The 25,408-nt window shown below is 46.7% G+C and overlaps 1 protein-coding gene across 1 annotated transcript in view; it reads left to right on the top strand.

Moving 5' to 3' along the window:
• LOC119443216 (dual oxidase-like) overlaps positions 1-25,408 on the top strand; it is a 128,612-nt gene that overhangs the window by 67,999 nt on the left and 35,205 nt on the right. The window contains exons 10-12 of the mRNA XM_049663163.1: positions 8,411-8,583; positions 9,400-9,578; positions 19,216-19,261. Of these exons, the coding sequence (XP_049519120.1) occupies positions 8,411-8,583; positions 9,400-9,578; positions 19,216-19,261 (398 nt within the window). The remainder of the gene's footprint in view (positions 1-8,410; positions 8,584-9,399; positions 9,579-19,215; positions 19,262-25,408) is intronic.

The raw sequence follows: 25,408 nt of genomic DNA, 5'->3' as shown, positions 1-25,408 counted from the left end.
ATGATGTGTACATCGTGTGTACAGAGTGACTGTCAAGAGTGAGAGAAAGGATGCATAGAAAGGCAGGGTGGTTAACCAGAGGTAGTTCTGGTCGGTTACCCTGCACGGGGAGAAGAAAAGAGAGACGAGCGCAAACAAACCGCGTACAGCAGGTATCATGAACACCTGTAGACCGCAAGAGGGTTAGTAGCGCAAATAAATCCTTCTGGCCGTAGCTTCTTTGGGTCAATAATTAAATAATGTGCAGTGGAGACATTGAAAAAACTGGCACAGAGTTGGTTTTTTCCGCTTGTGTATTCACGCAGCTGTATTGAAAGTCTGTCTAGCCAGCAAGAGGCATGGTTGTAAAGTTGTCCATTGTGAACGTAAACGGTACTGGTGGCCGCTCATGACTATAAGTCAGCAGCAAGCGATGTACTTGCTGTAGAAACTAGGGTGTGCGGATAGTATGTTTTGACACCAAATCTAATACAAATCGTATAGCACCGGAAGAGTATCCAATCAGGAGATAATCATTTTTGAATAGCTTTCGCCTAATGAATCGCCATTCTTACTGTCCATCTTCACATACGAGTCCACTCACATGTTAGTACGTTTCTGTAGTTACGAACTGTAGCAAACCACCCTGCTTTTTCTTTTTCTCTGTCCTTACGCTTTACATTACGAACCCGCCGTAGTGGTTTTGGTGTTGTGCTGCTGTGCCCGAGGGCACGGTATCAAATCCCGGTCACGGCGGCCGCATTTCAATGGGGGCGTAATGCAAGAACAACACTCTCGTGCACCGTGCATTCGGCGCCCGTTAAAGAACACCAGGTGGCCAAAATTATTCCGGAGTCCCTCACTATGGCGTGCTTCATAATCAGATTGTGGTTTTGGCACGTAACTCCCCAGAATTTGATTATTTTTTGTACATTATGAAGCATCGGTCATCATAAGTACAACTGGAGCATTCGGAGAAAGCAAGCAATTTGTTCGCACAGTTAGGACCTATTGGTGAATGTGAAAGTGGTTTAGCCTGAAATGTCTGGATCTCTGAGTGAGATATAGCGTGCACCACTACGTGACACCTCTTGTTTTATGTTTACTATGGCCGGTTGGAGGGTACTTATTGCACAGCGGGCCACTTGGAGTACTCTAAACTATTGCACAAATATTCGTAGTAACGAATTCTGACTATTCGATTCCAACACCGAATGGAACGGGGCAATATTTGTTTCGTTATTGGAGAGTTTCCATTATTCGCAACCGCTTAGCAGCGACATGCTCTTCTTGTTTCTGTTGCTGATGTTATTCGGGCTGTCTCGTGAGGGACAGTGCGCATCTCCTTTATCATTGCGTCAGTAATTATACAGACTCTTGAGCTGCGTTCGCACCGTCTCCGTTCGCGCTGCTGGCGCCATCGTGGCACCGATGTGCAAGCGTGGCTCGCACGTGGAAGGTTAGAAACTCTTCTTCGGCGGCGTTCCAATCCTCGCTGTAGATGGCGGAATAGGCGACTAAGCAGACAGCGGCCATCTTAAGTCTCGTTCTGATTCTGACAAAGACGTCGAAGAAGACAGCTTCGTGAAGACAGCATCCAAGTGTAAAACGATGTTGCCTACTGTTGTCCAAACAAGATGGCCGCTGAGTAGGAAGCTTGGAAACTCGACGAGAAGGTCGTCAGCGCCCAAGAAAACGTAGCCATCGTTTCCTATTGGCTTAATGTAAGTTACGTTGTGTTTTTTATAGGTTCGCTTGCGCAAATAGTTACAATACATGAATAATATTGTTACGGAGAGTTGTGCAGGAATGACTTTTTTTACAGGAGATGGATGATGGTGACCGCGCAATCAAGCCTAGAAGCACTTCGTCCTCCTCTTCTTTTCAACTGCTTCTTGTATGCTCGTTACATTCCCCCACAAGCAGACGAAGCCCGTGGGGCGAGTTAGGAGGTATCAGTATTGTGAAAACGTTTCAGGCGAGCAACATGAGTCACTTGCGTTCTACTTGATCGCCGGCCATTGCCCAGGAGGCGAGCTATTACATAACAAAGTTCACTCAAACGCTCCAGGACAACATATGGGCCGGAATAGTGGGACAGGAACTTTTGACACAAGGCCCGCTTGCGTTGCGGTGTCCAAAGAAGCACCAAGTCGCCTTTGGTGAACGAAACAGGCCCGTGACGTTCGTCGTAACGGTCCTTTGAACGGTGTTGCGAGGCCAAAGTACGAAGACGGGCTATTCGGCGGGCTTCTTCAGCGAGGCACACAGTCTTTGACACAGAATCGTCGTAGTGCAGAATAAGTTTAAGAAAGTATCGAGAGGGCTGCGCAGTAGCCTTGCATAGAGGAGATAAAATGGGCTGTAGTTCGTGGTTTCATGTTTCGCCGTTTGTATGCATAGGTTATGAAGGGCAGCACGTCGTCCCAGTTCTTATGGTTGGAGGCAACATACAAGGCAAGCATGTTGGTCAGTGTTCGGTTCGTCCTTTCAACGAGGCCATTGGTCTGTTGATGATACGGTGTGGAGTGACGGAACTCAGAAGTGCACAGACGAAGTAGCTCCTCAACGGCGTCCGCAGTGAACTGGCGACCACGGTCACTGATGATAACACGCGGCGGGCCATGACGAAGGACTACGGAACGCAGCAGGAAGAGTGCCACACATGCAGCGGTGGAAGAGGGTATGGCTGCAGTTTCTGCGTAGTGTGAGATGGTCCACGCAAACGATTACCCAACGGTTCTTATTGTTAGATAACGGGAATGGACCTATAAGGTCAATGCCTACTTGCTCGAAAGGTGTACTGGGCGGTGTCAATGGGTGCAGGGGACCTGGTACAGCGGTGGCTGGTCGCTTGTGACGTTGACACGTTTCACAACTAACGACATAGTGTTTGGTTGTCTGGTACATGTTGGGCCAGTAAAATCACTCTTGCGTGCAGTGTAGCGTTCGCACGAAACCGAAATGACCAGATGTCGCATCGTCATGCATGGCGTGTAAGACGTCAGAGCGGAGACTCTCGGGAACAACTAGAAGAAAACGTGCTCCATTCCCGGAGTAATTGCTCTTATAGAGCAACTCATGACGAATGGTGAAGCGACCGCTGCCTTGAGAAGTACGAGCGGCGGCAAACAGCGGATCCAGGTTGAGATCATTGCGTCGCTCTCTCTGAAAGTCTGCCGCGTCGGGGAACGTACGAGTAATGGCAGCGAGATAGTCATCAAAATTCTCAGCTTCGCAGTCGGAAGTCGCAAGAGGAATGCGAGAAAGGCAGTCTGCGTCGGCATGACGATGTCCACTCTTGTATGACACCACGAAGTTGTATTCCTGAAGGCGCAGCGCCCAGCGCGTGAGTCGACCTGAGGGATCACGCAAGCCAACCAGCCAGCATAAAGAGTGATGATCGGTGACTATCTTAAATGGTCTTCCGTAAAGATAACATCGAAATTTCTGCACGGCGAAAACAGCTGCCAGACATTCCTGCTCTGTAACCGTATAATTGCGCTCCGACTTGCTCAGGCAACGGCTGGCATATGTGACGACATTTTCGGCGTTGTTGTGACGTTGTACAAGTACCGCTCCTATTCCGATTCCACTAGCATCGGTGTGCACTTCAGTCGGGCAAGATGGGTCGAAGTGACGCAAGAGGGGTGCTGACGTTAGTATAAACTTCAGTTGCGAGAATGATGCGTCGTCACACTCCGGTGTCCATGTGAAGGCTACATCCTGTCGCAGAATATATGTCAACGGGTGAACAATATCGGCAAATCGGGGTACAAAACGACGAAAATAGGAACACAGACCAATGAAGGATCGAAGTTCTCGTGCTGTCTGTGGTGGTTTCAAGGAGCTGACTGCTTCAATCTTACGGGGATCGGGTCTGACGCCATCCTTGTCGACTAGATGTCCCAGAACCAATGTTTGACGCTCGCCAAACCGACACTTTTTTTAGTTTAAAACTAGTCCAGCTTTCTCGATGCAACTCAGAACAAGACTCAGGGGGGCGTTATGTTCTTCCAACGTACGGCCGAAGATTACAACATCATCCAAGTAACACATGCATATCTCCCACTTTAGGCCACGTAATATTGTATCCATGAATCTTTCAAAGGTGGCGGGAGCATTACAGAGGCCAAAAGGCATAACATTAAATTCAAATAAGCCATCTGGGGTCACGAATGCGGTCCTTTCCTTGTCTTTAGGTTCCATAGGTATTTGCCAATACCCCGATCGTAGATCAAGCGTCGAAAAATAAGAAGAAGCAGCGTGTAAGCAATCGATGACGTCGTCGATTCGCGGTAGTGGGTAGACATCCTTCTTCGTCACAGCGTTTAGGCATCTGTAATCTACGCAGAATCTCCAGGAGCCATCTTTCTTCCAGACGAGGATTACTGGAGCTGCCCATGGGCTGGACGACTCTTGAACAACACCTTTTTTCATCATTTCCTTAACTTGTTCTGCGATAACCTTGCGCTCGGAGGATGACACGCGGTAGGGCTTCTGGCGGATGGCATGTGCGGAGCCGGTATCTATTTTGTGGCGAGCTCGTGATGATGGTAAATCAAGTGGCGCATCTCCGTGAGTAACATCAAATGCAGCAACATGTCGGGACAGGACTTGTACCAGTGCTTGACGCTCAGATGTGCAGAGAGCCTTGCTGATCATACCGAGAATCAGCTCTTCAGAAGGGCGATAATCGCATGGGGAGTAAGCAGAAGCGGGCTCTGCTGTGAGTACTGCTATTGAGCTGCATGAAGCTTCATCGAAAAGGGCAATTTTCATGCCTCGAGGCAGGACTACTGGCGTGGCGGAACAATTCAGCACCCACAATGTTGCAACTCCTCTCGTCATGCACACGACAGAGCAAGGCACAAGTATACATTTTTTAGCGCAGTTAATGCTGAGGGGCCTAATCACGAGGTCTACGGAAGCAGCGTCAACAGTAGTCGCAGAAACACGAACGGGCGTTAGGCACCATGAGGGGGCAAGCACTTCATCAAGCACACTGAGTGTATCCCTTTCTTCGTCACACGAGCTTTGTTCAGAAAGCGCGGGTAAAAGCACCTCGTTCACATGTATTTCACCATTTCCACAGTCCACAGAAGTGCCGCAGTGTTGAAGAAAATCTATGCCGAGAATTACACCATGCGAACAGCGGGCAAGGAGTAAAAACTCCGACACAAACACTTTCCCAGCCAATGTAACACTTACAGCGCAAACACCGAGGGGGTGGAGCCACTCGCCGCCCACTCCACGAAAGGTAACGGCATTGTCCCATGAAAACATAACTTCGTGGCCTAGGCGGTTCTTGAAAGCGAGGCTCATGACAGACACATTCGCACCAGTATCAACTAAAGCAATGGTCGGCAATCCGTTAACTAGCACATTCACTTTGTTTTTGATCATCACAGCAGGCAGAGGTATTTCATCCAAAGTCCGTCTGGCGACCTCACCTCCATCGGCCGCGGATGCTAGTTTCCCGGTGGGGGCGAAGATGCACGGCGCCGAGGGGACGAAGAACGACGAGGGCAGTTAGTTGGTGGTGTCAGGCTGCGGCTGCTGTGGCGAATCGCTGCGTCTGATCTCGCGCGAGAAACGGTCTGTGGGAAGTGAACTGGTCCATGGGTCATGCGATGTACGGGTTCCAGGTGGCGAAAACATCGGCGGTGTCCTTCGTGACTGATGGTGTTGGCGACAGTAACGAGCTATGTGTCCCGTGGAACCGCAGCTGTAGCACACGGGAGGGTCACGGTTCACTGTATACTCTTCAAAACCAATGCTTGCTTTCTGTGGGCGGTAATTGAATTCGTTCTCTTTTGGGTAACTCGCCTCCTGTGTTCGCTGGGATCGGTTGTATTGGTCGTAATTGGGGTCCTGGTAGTAGGGTCGACGTTGCTCTGGTCGCGTCCCGGCATTATAAGTCACGGGGCCTTGGCGATAATACCGTGGCTCTGCCTATCGTGATCGAGCGTCAGAGGGAGCGCCGCTTTCGTAGACAAGTGGTGGCTGTCGAGGCGGGAGTCTTGCAGGCTGAGCTCTTCTCAAACTATTTGACGGATTGTTGAAGCAAGGTCGAGCGACTGGTCGTTATCTATGCTTGCAACGGTCGTAACGTTGGCTAATCTGCCAAACTTCGGCGTAACGCGCCTCGTCTTAAGCTGCTCGAACGTGCGGCAGTGCCGGATGACGCCGGCGACGGAGGCCAGGTTGTCTTTAGCGATCAGAAAGCTATAAACGTCCTCGGCGATTCCTTTTAGGATGTGCCCGACTTTGTCTTCCTCGGACATGCCAGAGTCCACCATTCTGCAGAGTTTTAGCACTTCCTCGATGTAGGTCATGCATGTTTCGCCCGGCACTTGCGCGCATTGTGAAAGCGTCTGCTCGGCCCTTTTCTTTTTCGTCACGGAGTCACCGAAGCGCTCTTTGATTTGCGAAACAAATCTTTCCCATGTTGTGAATGTCTCCTCGTTGTTATCAAACCACACCAACGCGGTATCCGTGAGAAAGAACACAACGTTGGAAAGCTGAGAAGTGCTATTCCACTTGCTGTAGGCGCTCACCCGTTTGTAATGAATGAGCCATTCATCGACGTCTTCGCCCGGTTTTCCAGCGAGGACGTGCATCTCGTAGTTGCTGGACAGAACCGGCAGAGGCTGGGACAGGCCGTTGCTCTTCCGCGTCGCGGGAGATGTCCAACTCCGCTGGGTTCGGTGGAAGTCCAGCAAGGCGGCGGCTTCGACGAAGAACTTGCAGGATAACCTCCGTCTTCGGGCGTCGATTACAATATGTTACAATGCTCGTTACAATATGTTACAATGCTCGTTACAATATGTACTTTTCTTAGGATTTTCCTGCTGGTGCGGATGGCGTCACTTCGCAAAGGTGCCTTCGCTTCGTCTTTCAGGCGCGTTCCATCACTTGGGCCTGAAGCTGTCTATGTAGACTGTCTCCGATGCTGGGCAAAATAGCTGAGAGGCAGTGCAGTCTAGACGCCAGTGTTCTGAGACGCACAACACTAAACCTTGCTTTCAATGTTTCACCTTAGGGCGACACAGTAATATTATTTTTTACATGCACACTCTACCAAAATATCAAATTTTCAGGTATGCCATACAGGATCTACTCGACGCAGGACAAGCGGTTCATGCGCTTTCGCGGGGCCTTTTGCAACCACATTTGTAGCTATTTCTTCTCAGGCTCGGTCTTCAGCAGTTGACGTGACCCCGCTGCGGCTTGTTGCAATCGTATGGCTGCCTTTTGACTATGTGTGCTGAGTGGGCATTTTTTTGCGATTTTCAATTTTAGCGATCTCACTTTCGACGTCCTCAAAAATCTGTCCCTGTGAATGCGTGCGAGGTCAATAAAGTAAAGCTTTGCGTATTCATTCATTAACAAAATGATGTTGCTATGATGCCTTGGTTCTTTATCTCTAGGTACAGATACGTAAAGTTACAATGAAGTAAAATTTTTCGAACCCTCGTATGACAAGCATCAAATTACTTACAGATGTTTTGTGGCACGTGGCCAAAGTTGGCATGAAGCGTACAAAGACGTTACTTGCGTGGCGAAAAGTGAGCGTCATGTCTGGCAGCATCGTATTCCAGCCTCAGTTTCTGTGCACGTGGCGTTACAGCTTGTACCGGGTAGATTTTCTGCACATTTTCTCCGACATAGTGAAGATGTAATGCCTCCTTGCTGCCATCTACAGTGATGTAGGCATGAGAAAATTTTCAAACCCTACATAGCCCAATGTCTTGTTGGCATCCATTGCGTAGAAGTTGAAAGTTGGCAATGGAAGAAAATATAAGCCATTTTTCTGTACTCTTCCGGCGTGTTATTGGTGTTATTGCCTAATATGCGCTACTGATTGAACTGAATGAGTTTACATGGAGTTCTACATCATTTTTTGCCCAAGTGGCGTGTTTTCTAAGGCACAGATTGACTGGAATAGTATAACCAAATTAAATCCATGTTAGGATGTCTCTCTGCAGCTTTCCCTTTCATCGTTGGAAAGACTGAGCGTTACTAAATGTGGTGCGAATTCGCGATTCAATGGAGGCCTCATTGAAGGTGCCACCAAATCTAGAGCTATTGGCGCATCTGGCTACAATTAATGCCATAGCTCGTCTAATCTGCTTCTGCCTTTCTGTGTGAGTGTTTATTAGGTCTGCACTGCAAACATGAATCTGAGCTCTGGCTACATCCTTTACGCATTGCAGTTTTCTCTTGCAATTTATGGTAACCATGCACTTTCAGCCCGTAAGCAATAGTCTTCTGGTGACAAGACTGTTCGTGTCCACTAACTTTTCTTGGGTAGCAGGCACTGGCATGGCATTCTCCAAGCACAGGTTGCTTAAAGCCTTTTGTCAAAACATGGAACTTTGCGTAGACCTCTTGCTTCATGTTTTTAATTTGTCTTTTTTTCTTGCAGACAAGCTGTTCGGCCCTGTGGAGTTTACGCGTCGTGACCTTGCGGCATTGGACATTATGCGGGGCCGGGACAACGGGCTTCCAGACTACAACACAGTGCGCCGTCACCTGGGCTTACCGCCAATCACCAACTGGACACAGATCAACGAGAAACTCGCCCGCACAAACTCGGAGGCGAGTAGGCGTTTCTGTTGGGGAACAGACCAGTCGCTCTAAAGCTGTGCGAATATTGAGGTGCCCGCAGGACAGTGGCCCTTTGGCACCCATTCATTGTTCATTCCCATTGTGAGATGGGAAATGAAGCCCGAAGTTATCCTGCTCATTTCAGCAGAAGAAACTTAGTAGTATTCTTGGCATTTTGGCCATGTGGGTACCCCCCCACGTGACCGTGAGAACAGCCCACCGACAACCTTGTAACAGATTTACAGAGTTCAAAGTGCATCTTATGTGTCGTTGCGAGCGCTTATCTGACACGGCACTCATTCTCATTTGAGCTATTTGCCAACGTGCCACACAGGCGCGCGTAGCAAACATCACATACAGAGCGACATATGGAGGGGTGTAATGGCACGCCACAGGCACCAGCACTCTAGTCACGGCACTGTGGGGAAGATTAACCCGCCCACTTTTTACATTGAAAAATGCTCTTGTCTGCTTGCGCACGGGCAAAAAAAGATTACACTTAGATTTCGTAGCGTCATGCTTCGACCTTTGTATCGATCGCAAGTATTGCCTGCTCGGTTATCGAAGTTTTCGCTTGGCCGGTACAAAACAATATTCAACCTTTTCACAGCTTAAAGCTGCTGTTAGCAGTTAAACCTCTGTATATTGTATGATCAGTATTACCAAATTAAATACTTTGTACGACACAAATGTTCCGATTTATTCGTGGCGGCTGTAAAAAAAAGGAAGGAAAAAGGATAGTGCCCGCTGATTTCATAATAATTATTTAGGAAGCTGGCTAACATCAGCGCAATGCCTCACTCGCAGCTGTTCGACAAGCTTCGCAAGTTGTACCGTGACCAGCTGGACAAGGTGGATCTGTTCGTGGGTGGCATGCTGGAGTCCGACGAAGGCCGGCCTGGCCCGCTTTTTCGCAAAATTATCCGGGAGCAGTTCGAACGCCTCCGGGATGCCGATCGCTTCTGGTTTGAGAACCGGCAAAATGGGTGCGTTATCTTTGGTTTCTTTCTTGCGAAGCATGTCATCTTAATTTACATGGTATACTGGGAGCATGCTTCACAACGAGTGACGAGGGGTGGGGGATCGTGCACTGTCCTTCATGCACGCACAATACGAACGCATGCGGCTGGTCTTTGAGGTGGTCCCAAGTGCATCAAAAATAGGTGATATGTGCACGCAGACAACCACGGTATCGAAGCTTGACCATAAAAGCAGATTATTCAAACTTCCTTTGGCTTTACCCCCTACTTTGTATGTTTGAAAGTGAGTTTGGGCCACAAGGTAGGTGTTGGCCGCTGTCTTGCTGAACAGACAACGTGGGCCACTAGGTATGTTCCCGAATAGACAACTTGCTGCTGTCTGGCCTAGTACACAGCTTAGGCCACTGTACATGAACAGAGAAAAATTCGGCGCTGCTCATGTGAAATGTCCAAATTCTTGGTCAGCCCCCGTAATAATAGTGTCCGGAAAATAGTGGCATATAGCCCTGGAATATATTGAATCGATAGTGCCTCATCCACAAGAGACACTTCCGTGTCGAGCGTGGCTGCTTGATGAATGGCCACTTGATGAATAGCCGTTGCAGCCAAGTTACGACCAGGGTACTAGGGATTCTTATTAGAAGCACAATTAGCAGAACGTCGACCAAAATGGTGTTGTCAAAAGGGTTAGACATTTCGGCTCCCGCTCGGCAGCCTTGTTCACTCAGACTGAACAAGGCTTGTGAGGCGCAGTGGGATGGCACTCAGATCCAGGGACGCACTGTGTGTGCCTTAACCAGACGTTCTTTACAAAAGTACAGAAACAGCCCAACACAGGGCAAGTAAAGAGCACAGGACAGGGCGCCCTGTCCTGTGCTCTTTACTTGTCCTGTGTCGCGCTGTTTCTCTACTTTTCTAATGATGAACCAACCAGCCCCTTTGAACAGGCTGTTAACAGACATTCTTAATTTCTAATGCTATTTTTGTTAGGCACGCAATAAGCGTTGAGGCGCACGTGTTACACTTCACTTCATGTGCTGGACATCAAACATATGCATTCATACTTCATTCACATGTTGGACATAAAATGGTGTAGCAGGATTGTTTACAAGCTAAAATAGAGAAAAATATTTGCCACGTCTTGTGAGAGTTTAGGTCACTTAACACCGTGCTTGGAACGTACGCTAACTCGCTGTGAAAATGTCGTAGTCGTAACCTGCCTTAAAATGCGTAATTTGCGAGAGATCCAAAGGTGGTAAAAAATTGGTCGAATGGAATAAAGAAATGGACCGTATGCACAAATGCCAGAAATATAATCATGGATGCATATTTGAAATTTTCGAACTATCATTACAATTTTGCAAGAGAAGGCAACACTGAAGCATCCTTCCGATGCATCACTGAAATCGGTCTAAGAAAGTGTACTAACAAAGCTGATTTCTTCATTACTGCTAGGAACCGGTTTAAATTCATTCAAATGTAATATTTTTCATGTTGGAACTGAACGCAAACAGAACGTAGGATGCACCAACTGGTCTGGATCCTAACCTGAACCCGGCCAGAATGGTTTCTGTTTCATATCCAGCATACAACGTAGACTCTCATAGTTATATAACATCGTCTAAAAGCAGCCAAATGCGTGTTTCAAAGGACAGATTTCTGTAAATCTGTAGTACTGTCGACTTCCGTTAACTCGAGCTTTGCAGGATGGCAATATTTGGTCAAATTTCCTAAAGGTCGAATTAACAAAAGCTGACAAAAAGCACAAATTCAAAATTTTTTTTATTGCTTGGAGGAAAAAGGAAGTCTTTCCTTTTTCCAATGTCTTTCTTGCTTTTGGGCGCGGCTCAACAAATTTTTGATGGTAGAGCAACGACATATATAAACGCTTCCACAGAGTGACACGTTATGAAACAAAACGGGAGCTTCACTGGTGGGAGCAGCGTTCGCCGCAAGAAGATAAAAATAAAACAGCTTTACGCCTAGGGAAGCAGCAGCACTGTTTGCAGAGTTTCGGCCTTTTTTCGAGTTTTTATTCACCGCTGCACGCACGCTGAGGCACTGATGGAGTTGGAATTAGCTGGTGTACCATGCTTTTGCGTTGGATGTAAACGAGTTTTTTTTTTTTTACGTAGCATTGGATGCTTCCTCGCCGGGTCATTCTTGTGCGTTTGAATTAGGCTAGAAGTCGAATTAGCCGACATCAAACAACGGGTGTCGACTATATATACATATACAAGATAGATATGCTGCCCTGCTACTTTTGAATTCCAGTTCTATCTAGGCCTTTATCATCCTTGTATTATAGGCATATAATGTATTACAAACGGGTATTATATAATTATTTTCTGATTTCCGGTTCGACGTCGCAACATCTTCATGGATTAACATATATCGTTCGCCCACATGTGCCAGACTGATAATGCGCAAATTCGGAGCACTGGTCTTAGTTTTAGACAATGGTGCTTTTCTTGCTGTTTCTATAGTGCTACGCCTTATCTGCCTCGTGTCGAACTCACGACATGTACGCGAATTGTATTTCGCACAGCACACGATGCTATTCTGTAGAAACTGGCGGTATTGGCGTCGTGCGCTACCAATGGCGGCGCTGCAAACGGCGTTCCCGTGACGTCAAAGGGGGGACTCTGCTTTGTCACTGCTACGCTCTGGCTTGAATAGCTACATTTTCATGCGCTTTCTCGTGCTCTGACTGCGTGCTAGCATAGCACGGCACTCTCCAACTACCATCCATATTTTTTTCTAGCGTTAGTTTTATTATTACCAGCACTATGAAGACAACGAATCTTGTATGTTAAGTGTATCTTCCATGTAACCGCCCGATGTGATTGCCCAGTGGCATTGCACTGCTTAGCTCGAAGTCACTGATTCGAGCTCTTCCGTGGCAGCCGCATTTAAATGGGGGCGAATTGCAAACATGCTCATGTGTACTTGGATTTAGGTGCTCGCTAAAGAACCCCAGCTGGTCGAAATTAATCCCGAGTCCTGCACTGCGTGCCTGATATTCATGTGGTGGGTTTGGCGCGTAAACTCTCAGAATTTATTTTTACCATATATTTTTATTTTTCAAATAACCCCATCTCTCGCGGGCAGGGACAAGATCTCGTAACTTAGTCATAAAACATCCCACCGAGCCAGTAAATAAGAATCGTCACGGCTTTGAATATGAAGCACGATCGCAGGGCTCATGCGCAAAATTTTGCGTTGACAAAGCGGCATTGTAGTCGAATGCGAATTTCACATTTTGCTTGTAATACCAGTAACTTGGGGCTCCAAATGTAAAACTTTCTGAGAACAAAAGTCTTGTTATTTTACTGAGAAGCGGTTTACCTTGAACATTAGTGGGGCACCAAGCGCTATTGTTCCCAATTACCAAGCATGATTCGCACTATTCTCTTGCAAATAAATCGCATTACCACTTTATAAAGGAGAAAAAAATTGTATGTTTAGGAATGCTATTTCAGTTCAACGCACTTTCCGACGACCGGAACCCACTCAGAAAACGTTTTATCAGCGTTTATAAAAATATTTTGTTTAAAAAATGCAGAAATGCTTGTAAACATTTCGCCTTTATAGGTCTGCCTCCCCCTCTCCCCTATTTCTTTGTGTTTAGAAGTCCAGCAACTTATTCGGTATAGTTCCCAGCGAACCTAAACTTATCAATTTTCTTGTTTTAGTTTCGAATAGGTATGACACGCTTACAGAGCAAAATATATTGGACATGCTGATCTAAGAAAAGGTTGTCGCTTGTTTTTGTTACACGATAGCAGTAATTATCTGCATTTTCGTTCCTCTAAACTGCTGGTCACAGTGTTTTCCGTCCTGTAAACTGCTGTCGCCAGCAGTCGGCAGACCAAAATAAGAGTCGTGTCGGCCTAGTGTCAATGAGCCTTAAGGCACGACGCCGCCAACACCGCATTGGCTGCGACACTATCGTGACACTGTTTTACTGCTATCGTGTCAAAACAGGGGAGAAATAATTTGCCTGACGCAACAGTGACATAATTCTTTTTTCTTTCTTTCTTTCTTTCTTGAGAAGGGGGGGGGTTACGGGCCAAAACCAGTTCTGATTATGAAATCCTAGGCCACCACGTTCAAGGGGGAGGAACAGGTTTTCACGCTGCATCGATTCACTACTCGAACTCCAAATAAATGTTGCAAATACGCGACCCTGTGCCTAAATGCGAAGTCGTGAGCAGTGAAGTACGTCCAGTATATACGTGAGAGGGGAAACTAAGAGCACATTGCACTCTTTAGCACGACTGAACATTGACAAACTCCGCTCTCGCCCTGAACTCACTTTATGTGGCATTTGTCCAACTTCTCCCGACCAATGAGTATTGCTATTTCGATACTGTGAGAGAGGCACTCCCAAATAGGGCAGATCTTTCTTATATTGAATGCCTGAATAGTGTGATCGCATTGTGGCCCACAGCTCAAACCAAAAACGTGAACGTTTTGCAAAGTTAGCACTAGGACTAGAAGCCGCACAAAAATCTTGTGTAATTGGAAGAGCAGTTTTTACACTCTTTTTACCAGTACAAGATAAAAAAAAGCCCACGTTGTCTGCATATGCAAAAACCACAACCTCATTCAACGGTAATTTAAACCTTTGGAAGAAGAAGAAATAAACTTTATTTAAAGTGCTGGCACTTTGCTTTTAGTGGCCTCAGGTGTCGGCTCAAAGTCCTTGGACTCGGGCGGCATCTTCAGCTTGCCGGACGGCCCAGAGCTGGTCTTCCAGCTCCGAACTTTTCAGGGCCGCCTCCCAGCGACGGCGACGCCGATGGAGAAGGTCCCCGGCGGCCCCAGCAGCTGGGGCAACGGCGGGAACGAGCGAGCTCGAGGCTTCCTTTAATATAGTAACGCCTGCCGTTATGGGCGTGTCGCGAACGGCGGCGGTTTCAGTACCGTTGTTGCCGGAACATTCCCAGAGCATGTGTCGCAGCGTTGCTCTGAGTCCGTACGCTTTACACGCATCAGTCGGATATAAGCTAGGGTAACAGTGGCGTAAGACTGCCGGACTTGGGTAACTGTGTGTTTGTAGTAAGTGTAAGTTTACAGCCTCTTTCCTGTTTAATTTAACGTGCGGTGGTGGGAATTTGCGTCTTTCGATTCTGTAGTGTTGTGTGAGGTCTCTGAAGGTGGTCAAGCGATCGCCCCACAGCCATTGTGATTGTTGTTGTTGCAACATGTCTGTCGTAGTGTTTCGATCCGGCAGATCCAACGCCCCGCATTCGGGGGCGGAGGTGGCGGCCACGTAGTCTGCCACGGCTCGGCGAGTGAGACCTCGAGCCGCAGCGTGGGCCACCTCGTTGCCCACGAGTGGGACGTCGGTGTGTGCCGGGGTCCAGAGGAGGAAGACCGTAGAATTTTGTGACATCGAGTCCCCGTCCTCACAGATTTGGAGTATGTGGGCTGCTTCCCGTGAGACGCGGCCGTGCGCGAAGCTTCGGACTGCTGCCTGCGAGTCGCTGATGACGATCGCAGCGTTCAGCACCGTGGCAAGTGCTAAGGCTATCGCGGCTTCTTCTGCCACCTCCGTGTGTCCCGTGGTCACTGTGGCACTCGCGAGGCATTTGCCCGTGCTGTCTACAACCGCGATCGCATGTGCGCTTTTTACTTCGCCATATCGCGTGGCGTCTACGTACACCGCCCCATTTCTTTACGTACACCGTCTACGTACACTGCCCCAAAATTTTTTTTGAAGGTCACTAGCTCGTTTGTTGCGTCGCCCGACGTGATGCGTCGGATGCATGTTCTTGGGAAGTGGCGGGACGATCAGGCGGTCGCGGACCAAGGCTGGAACCACCATTTTTTCTCCATGCTGAGTGCGGTACGTGATGCCGAGCGACTCGAGGATGCGTCGATCGTTGTTGACTTGGATAATCGTTCGTATTGCGCAACGTCGTGCACCTCAATTAATTCGTAGTGAGTTGTGAAGTCCAAGCTCTAGAAACTTGTCGGTGCTCGCGTTGATTGGAACGCCTACCGCCCTCTTGAAAGCCTTTCGTATCATTCAATCGATTTTCTTTTTTTCTGACCCTATCCACTCGACACCTTTGGAAATTTCTTTCTGTAAGAATGCACATGGAAAGTGGCTCTAAATGCAAGCAGAACAGAAGCGGTGACAATGGTATTCTTGTCTGACTGCTGATAAACGCCTAATCACATCGGAGAGAGGACCGTTGACTATCAGTCTCGTCGAGCCATTAGCTAACATATTATAACACCTCTAAGGAGCTGGGATATAATATTATATGTTCTAGTAATCTAGCTGTATACCATTGCCACCTGCCAATCCCCTCAGTACACGCACTAGCACCAATTTCGCAAAATAAATGTTGGTCTCATAGACCGGCTTCTCATGCCACATATGTTTCATGATTCACATACCACAGATTTTATCGTGACTTGCAAACAGTTAGCTAATACCTTTTGCAAAATGTTATAATCCACATTGCATAAACAAATCGATAGCTATCCACTTTCTGCAATTTAGTCGCATTTTTGCTTTTGGCTGTAAGGACAGTGTGCCCTTCGTACATGTGGCAGATAGGTACCCTACTTCCAAGGCCTCATGGTACAGATGAAGTAATAATAGTGATAAGAAGGAGCGAAAGCACTGATAAAATTCGGCAGTAAGGCTGTCTGTGCCAGGCGTCCTTCCTTTCGCTAACGAATCAATGCATGATATTATTGATATTATTGATATTATTATTGATATTGACTTTATTGATATTAAGGCTTTTATTTGTTTAATCTTAACTATACTGATTGAACTAGGGCAGCAATGCCACAAGTTTTCTGGCAGACGCATCGAAATTCTGTGGCTTAATGTCACGAAATAGTTTTTGGTAATGTTAGAAAAACACTTTAGTCATTAGAGTCGGCTCGTTAACAATGAGTTCAGCATACTCTTGTCTAGTATTTACATTGACAGTACGTGTCGGCGCTCATCACCAGAGACCTGCTGCAGGCTGTTCTGCCATAAAATGCTGCGCTCGCACACGCACTTGAGCAGCTCTATAATTTTCGGTGCCTGTAACTGCACTTTGGTACTATGAATATCATCAACTATATGGATCGGATGCAGACATTCCAGCTCATACAATTCGCCCAGAAGTCTATAGAATTCTTTCTAAGGTTCTTTAAATATAGCGCGTAATTAGAACAGAAGACGACTATTCCTGATAAAAGTGTATCAAGCATTATCAAGCATTTAATATTCAACAGCACCTATATACTGCTTGCATACTGAAACCAGTGCGGCCACAAGTTTCCAGTACGCGCCACTGATGTCCAGCGAGAACCAGCGTGTTTACAGCACATACCAGTGCGGCCCAGCGTCATAGTGGTGAAACCAGCATCTCGTCCAGTGCACCCATCTCTTTTCTAGCGATCACACCAGTGTCCCTGTGAGTCCAACTGACCGCCACCGTCCCCAGTGCGATCCAGTGTCAAAAATGTGCTGGTTTCATACTGGAAGGCACTGGAACACGCTGGTTTTTGCAGTAAGGTAGACAGACGGACGGACGGATGGACGGAGGGACAGACAGACGGACGGACGCAAGGACTGATAGACAGACGGAGGGACGGAGGAAGGGACCGACGGACCGACAGACAGACAGACCAACAAACAAACAGACGACGGAGGGACCGACAGACAGACGAATGGACGGACGGACACAGACAGACAGACGGATGGACGGACGGAATGGACAGATATCGATATAGATACGGCAGGCATTGCCAAATCCTGACTGGTAGCTTACCACTGTCGTTGGAAAGAAAAGTGTAGAATCATTGCATTCTACCGGTGCTGACATCATCATCATCAGCCTATATTTATGTCCACTGCAGGACGAACGCCTCTCCCTGCGATCTCCAATTACCCCTGTCTTGCGCTAGCTGATTCCAACTTATACCTGAAAATTTCTCTTACTTTCATCACCCCACCTAGTTTTCTGCCGTCCTCGAGATGCGCTTCTCTTGACACCAATTCTGTAACTCTAATGGCGCACCGGTTGAATACCCTATGCATTACATGGCCTGCCTAGCTCCATTTCTTTCTCTTAATGTCAGCTAGAATATCGGCTATCCGCGTTTTCTCTCTGATTCATAGTGCTCTCTTTCTGTCTCATAACGTTAGGCCTAACATTTTTTGTTCCATCGCTCTTTGTGCGGTTCTTTAACTTGTTCTCGAGCTTCTTTGTTAACCTCCAAGTTTCTTTAGTAGCTATGCTTTGAGTAGCTACGCTACTCAAAGCGTAGCTACTCAAGAAACTAGCTACTCAAAGCTAGTTTTGAGAGAGCTACTCAAGCATAGCTTTGAGAGAGCTACTCAAAGCGTTCTCTTCTTAATATAACCCATCTACCATATAACAAAATATTGACACACGCATTGAGAACACGTGTAAAGCTGCGCTCAAATTTCGCATTAGGGAGTATCGTAATCATCGGTGATTTTTTTTTTATCGTGATGCAGTCTTAAGAAGTATGGTGCGTGCCTCTTGGTTGAACATTTAACGTTGCCACCGTGGCCACTCACTCAGACACACTTATGTTTTTCTTAAGGGTCACTAGGATTCAGAGTCGCAAAAATTCTTAGCTGGACTCACTCAGACTCACGGGACAGAGTAAGTCTGAGTGAGTCGACTCATGAGTGAGTTTGTTGACCTATGGATCTACTACATTCTTCGGCAGGGATGTCCTGCACAGATCACATAGGCAGTCTAAACTGCACATCGCCACTATTTTGTTCAGGCATAAAGGGGTGCAACACTTCTGATTAAAGTTAACCGACCGAAAATAGCCCATGTTATGTCTTTAGAGAGGTTACGTTTGCTCATGAGTTGCGCCTGTATGCATTTTGCATGCCGACACGCTCTCTAAAACATTTAATAATACCAACTGTATATGCGCCCTCCCAAGGACTTGAGCCTCCAACACAGTTTTATAGGTAAAAAAAAGTTACGTCATCACTTTTGTTTGACATCCAAACACTTGGCTGCAGTACCCAAGATTCTGTCACCTATGGTTTTTTAATGGCAAAACGCAAGGTTACCAAAATTACAGCCTTCGCGCGTCCTTTTTTTTACGCCTTACGTAATTCATCCCCACCAGCATCACACTAAGTAAAATATTGTGAGGTATTTTCTGATACGCTGCATGTTTACACTACAGCGGGCTTTCTTATTAACGATATGAACAGATCTAAGTCCTGATTGAATCGCAGAGACAACGTTTTCTTTAACTGCGCTGCAGAACATCCCATTGCCAGGTCATCCCAATGCAGAACATCCTAATGCCAGCAATAGGCATGGCGTGCAGCAAGGTGAGAGTTGCTTATCTTGATGCAACACAAAATATATTGTCTATCGAGCTGCAGACACTGGTTGAAGCTTCCATGGGATAAACACAGTCACCTACATTTGTCACTCTTTGCACCAAGATATCGAGGTATACTCCCGCCATCTACGTGGCATGCCGAGGCAAAAATGTGAATTTTTGGCATTGACCATTCATTCTAACAGTATATGTCAATCTGCTTTCAGAACTTAAATTTTGAATTTTTCTCTACTCTTATGTTGTATGGCTGTCTGCCTCTCCTACTTTTGTACAGAATGTTCTCGGCAAAAGAAATCGATAGGCATCCGGAAGATCCGCATGTACGACATCATCCTCGCAGCCACGGATATAAGAGCACACGAGATTCAGAAGAACGTTTTCTTCCACGTCAAAGGTGAGGCAGTGACAACTGACTGCTGGTCGTAAGTTTCAATCACTTTCACCTTTTCCTCAGCATCCTCAGCCTACTACATATGTCCACTGCAGGACGAATGTTCCCGTTTCTCTCTTACTCTATTACCTCTTACCCTTACCCACACCTCTTACCCCGCATACAATCATTGATCCTCGTTTCATAATGCAAAAGCAGTCTACTGCACAGCAATGATCACACTTGCAATAGTACTACAGGGTCTAAGTATACTTTCTAATGTAAAAGCCTATAATGAACACATAATGAACAAAGTTGACACCGAGTTGCAGCCATGACATCCCTAGAGGCACATGCGTACATTTTCAAGAAACTCCGATTAACAATTGGTTCAGAATTTACCGCACAGGATAGTAATTTGTAAATGAAACTAACTTAGGCCGACTACCGCCCCATTCTTCGATGCTTCAAGGTGTGCTAGAAAAAGCAATGCTCCCTTCAACAGACATGCAAGACGTCTTCACTCCCTCTGAGCAATCACCATGCAGAATGACAGAGTCAGCTTCATGAGCATGTTAGTTGACAGCTCTGTGCAAAGAACACTGGGGCTGCGAGTCCAAATGCTTTTTATTACTATAATTTTTTTGTTTCTTCTACCACCTTTTATTCCTTTTGACCCTTTCTCCAGCACAGGGTAGCCAGCCAGTACTTGCACTGCCTAACCTCCTTGTATTTTCTTCTCTTTCTGTCTCTCTCTGATAGAAATGCAAAGCACCCTTCTTTGAACATTTCGTCAGATATTATCTTCCCTGTGCTAGAGTATGCTTGAAGCCATTCGTGCTTAGTTGAAATTGGAGAGTGATGTCTTGAAGTTTTAGATATTCTGATAATGCGCTTGAGGTATGGATGTTTACTCCAAATCGCAGTGTAAGGTGTGAGCCAAGGGACCGTAACGGTTAGACCGGTATGGGCATAATGACACTGAAAAGACATTTAACTCCAAGTGATTGATCATTAAGTTAACATTTTTCAACCGGACTAACGGGGCATTTGGAAAAACATGAACTAATACATAATATTAACAAGTTCAAGTTCCATACCAGTCCTATTATTTAAATATCTTGATTGAAAATGTGGAGCAGTTTTATAAATTAGGTTCCGCTGCTTTGCCATACCTCTTACACTTCTGACAACCACAAAAGATGCTGGCCTTCTTCTAGCATCGTGTCGACTCGGACATATATTCCTGATTGCTTTATTATCTTTAAACCATTTTGCTTTGAACCATTTTGTTTCATGAGCGAGCTGTTTAAACAACCAGCGATAAATGAAATGGAACAATTCCTTCTATAATGTAGACATCGTGGCAGCCCAGATGTGACCTGGAATGAATGCGAGACATTGAAAGTAATTTCAATTGCATTCACGAAACAATTGTGTGTATGCCCGGCCGTGGCTCTGACCCAATAATGAGCGTCTTTCACAAGTCTGTTCTTTGTACCCTTACACTCAGGACAAAAATCCTTTGACGCAGAAAAGTTCTCGGGCTTCCCGAATTGTCGCCCATAATAAAAATGAAGACACATTTAAAATGGTACTTTGCCAGAATAATTCTCCATTCTCCACATTAATTCCACAACAATTCCCGTAGCCTTGCACTGCGAACCCTACGGCGGAGTTGCTGGCGGTGTCCACAACGCAGAGCTTACTAAACGTCACGAAGGCGCGCAATTCAAATTTGATTTTGAATGTTAACGTAGACGCCTGCGACGCGCCAAACCTGGAGGCTATCCCTCAACTTGCGTGTGAGTTCACGATGCCCTTTGCTGGCTATAGACCCTTTTGGTGGAGCAGTTTCCCTCTATACAGAATGAGATGGCGGCTTCCAGCGTCGCACCACACGTTTCGCTAACATCGCATTCAGCAGAATGCGGATATGGTTTATTTTGAAATGTGCTTTGGCTCAGCAAAAAAACTAAGTGGTGCTCTCAGTTTTGCAGCGCCAAAACCACATTTCAAGCATGAACCACACTAGCCAACAGTGGTGCTCTTTCTGTCCTCTCTTCTTTACACTAGTTTAGCTGTGCCAGAACCCACATTTCAAGCGGATCGCGTACCCAACGCGTTACCCGAAGAGCGCCGATCGGCCAGTGATCTCCATTGACAGGCGTGCACATCTGGTTTGACCTCATTTGTGCGATGATGCTCCTCCTATACGGCGATATTTCTGTTTGGTTCTCTTTTATTTAAAGCAAGAAACAAAAATCTGGAGAGAACAGAAGCGGGAATATACAGCGAGCATCATCACACAGTGTCGGGAAACGGAATGTGCGCGTTCTTCAATGTGGACCACGATGTGTCAGTGATACGCATTTCTCCTTTTTTGGATATAAAATCCTTCTACCAGTTTCGCTCTGTTTTATCGCGATTCTTCAGTAGCACTTTGCACTCGTTTAATCTTGGCTCATAGGCGACACGTGCTTACTTCGAGCGGGCTTGACAGTGATGAGGAAGATGGCTGCCTTTTTTTGTTAACGAGCATTTATGCTTACCTAACCGCTCATGAAGGCATCATCCCGTTTGCCCGACGTAGACTTTGCCACATGTGAGTGGGATTTCATAAACTACCCCTGTTCGACATTGTACGTGGGGTGCTTTGTGCTTCAATGTGTATTATGGTACCGTTTTACTGCCAATGCGTGCACAGAGGCTAGCAAGCTTTCTGGGAGCCGAGCATACCACGTTTACCCCATACTAATTGGCCCACCTTCAGGTTGTGAGAGGTTTTATGCAAATGTGGTATTACTTCCGGCCTTGAAAGTTTTCTTCCTTCCTATCACTTGTCGGTTGGCTCGCTAATCTTCAGCTTTTTCAGTAACGCCTGCATCACGCTGGGTGCTAGCGACGTGGGCAAATCTGCCTTTTGGAGCGGGGACACATGTGGCGCAAAGCTCGAGTGCATAGTGTGATGGCAGGACTTGGTTAGTCCAGGCCGAATGCACTCAGAAGCGATAGACCCCTTGAAACTCTTAGAATGGTTCGAATTATACAACACCAACTATTTCTTTCCGCGTGGGCAGCATTTCCAGCGAACATGTGAAGGGTGAAAGGTTAGGATGAAGTCCATAAACTGTATTTGATTATCACGGCTAAGTATTCCATGAGTAAACATGAGCGTCATCCCATTACGATCGAACGTATCTAAAACATCTGCTACTGCTTCGTCATAACTCAGATCGCCTCGCTTCAACAGCACAAGGTAGTCGTGTGCATATCTCAATACGTGGACTATATGTTCTGACTCGAGATATTCGCTCAAGGAGCAGTCAGCGTCTGATAAAAAGATATTACTAAGTATTGGCGCTACGCATGAGCCAATTCTGATACTTTGTAGCGCAAAAAACTCAATATAAAGGATAGCAGTGAGAGGCGGAAGTAAAAAAAAAACGAGCACTAAAGCGCTCGTCTTTCCTTTCCTCTAGCCTCCCACTGTTATCTTTTATTTCAAGTTTCTGCGCTGCAAAGTATCATGTTAAGTAGACACCAACTCGCCCAAGAAATTATTTTGAGCCAATGCATGTTCCTTGTTTTTGTACGTACGTTTGGTCTTTAATATCAATAAAGGTGTCATTGAGATTCAAGTAATGACATGAATTTGTCGACACTCAACCCGGTCATCATTCGTATCAATGCAGCCATGCATGGCTACAAACAAGTAAAATCTTGGTTTGAGCTAGTTGCTATTGACCAATACACAAAGCAAACTTTTCGGTACAAATTAAACGAGGACGAAGAACACAAACAACAGGATGGGCACCGTTTGGGTTCTTCGTCCTCATTTAATTTACGGCGTTAAGTTTACTTTAAGGATACAAACAGTCTCTTAAGGCGCTCATAGTAAAAAAGTTCTTCAACGTCGATTGAAAAGCCTGATACAATTGAGCACTGCTGTCACGCAGAAAGGCTATTACCTGACCAGAGTTCTTAGTAGCAAACAGGTCTTTGATGTGCAGCTTCTTCAGGTGCAGAAGTAGGAATTGAAAGATGTGCCGTTGCCACGCGTCTCTTTTGCTTACAATATACGAAAAGGTATTTCACTTTCGTGCATTTTTGCGGCCAAGAACAGAAAGGCTATGCGGTTCAGACTGGACAATGGCATTGGCTGAATTGTGCGGTTGCAGTTTCATGCACAGTGAAACTGATTTGTTCTTCACACGCGGCTTTTTTTTTTTCTTTTTTCTTTTCTTTACTTTCACGGACCTTAAGTGTTTGTGACGGCATCAGGCGCCTTTACAGTGCTCATCCAGTCCTGTTTCTTCGTCCGTATGCCATGTTGTACTTCTTTAGATTTACTAAATATGCCCCAACAAGCCCAGCTACAAGTACTGCTTCGTTAATATTGTGACAGGTTGACATGGGGAAAGGCCCTAGAAGATCGATTCCCATCCGGAAAAATGGTTCATCAGGGATATCAAGGGGTTAAAGACTACCAGCAGGCAGTAGGGCAGGAGTATTGCGTCTCTGGCAGAGGTCACAAACCGCAATGTACAGTCGCACAGAATGGTAGAGAACTGGCCAAAAGAAGCGCCTACGGATGCGATCATACGTTCGTGACACGCCTAGGTGTCCGGCCATTGGTGCATCGTGAAGCTGGCGCAAAACAGTAGAGCGAAGATGCGCAGGAACAACAAGCAAGAGCTCAGCGCCGTCAGGCCGGGCGTTGTAGCGGTGTAAGGTGTCATTGTGGAGCACAAACATCCGTAGGAAAGGGTCAAGGTGTGGTAAGTTGAGACCGTCTATAATAGGCCGCAAAGATGAGTCGCGGCGCTGTTCGTCAGCTATGTGGACGAAGTCTGTAATGGCCAGAACGAAGGTGTCAGGTTCATCTTCCAGTGCATCAGGGGGATCAACCGGGTATCGTGACAAGCAGTCGGCGTCTTGGTGAAGCCGTCCAGATTTGTAGAACACAGAAAATGAGTACTCTTGCAAGCGGAGTGCCCAACGACCAAGGCGACCAGTGGGGTCCTTGAGCGAGAAAAGCCAGCGAACTGCATGGTGGTCTGTAATAACTGAAAAGTGCTTGCCATACAGGTACGGTCAGAATTTTGCGATAGCCCAGACGAGAAATAAGCACTCAAGTTCTGTGATCGAGTAATTTTGCTCCGACGGCAACAGAAGGCAGCTTGCATAGGCGACCACGCAGTGGAGTCCGTGCTGCTGTTATGCAAGGACGGTGCCTATACTGTGGCCACTGGCGTCAGTACGAATGTCCGTGCTGGCTGACGGGTCGAAATGTGCTAGAACAGGTGGGTTCGTTAGGATGGCAACGAGCGATGAAAAGGTGTCCGCTTGTTCACGGCCCCAAGTGAAAACGACGTCCTTCTTCAGTAGGCCAGTGAGAGGGCAGGTCACTTCCGCGAAGTTCTGGACAAAACGACAAAAGTACAAGCACAGGCCAAAAAAACTGCGGACGTCCTTGGCCAACTGTGGAGTAGGGAACTGACTAACCCCGCGGACTTTGTCAGGGTCTGTCTGCACGCCTGCAGCGTCAACAAGGTGGCCGAGTACGCAGATTTGACGGTGCCCAAAGCGACATTTCGACGAGTTAAGCTGAAGACGAGCACGGCAAAAACATCAAGGACGGTGGACAGGCGATTGAGATGGTTTTCAAATGTAGTCGAAAAAACTATAACATCGTCCAGGTAGCAAAGGCATATGGACCACTTGATGCCTCGAAGAAGAGAGTTCATCATGCACTTGAAACTAGCAGGAGCGTTACATAGGCCAAAAGGCATCACTTTAAATTGATAGAGGTCATCAGGAGTCACGAAGGCGGTCTTCTCGCGGTCTTGGTCGTCTACAGCGATTTGCCAGTATCCTGAGCGCAGGTCAATGGAAGAGAAATATCTGGCGCCGTGCAAGCAATCCAGTGTGTCATCATACGCGGGAGAGGATACACATCCTTCTTGGTAATCTGGTTGAGGTGGCGGTAGTCTACACAGAATCTCCAGCTATTGTCCTTTTTCACAAGTACGACGGGCGAAGCTCAAGGACTGCATGAGGGTTCAATTATGCCTTTGCCCAGCATTTTCTCCAC

This window comes from Dermacentor silvarum, chromosome 2, assembly GCF_013339745.2.
Source record: "Dermacentor silvarum isolate Dsil-2018 chromosome 2, BIME_Dsil_1.4, whole genome shotgun sequence".
NCBI lineage: Eukaryota > Metazoa > Arthropoda > Arachnida > Ixodida > Ixodidae > Dermacentor > Dermacentor silvarum.
This window is presented reverse-complemented; position numbering and strand designations above follow the sequence as displayed.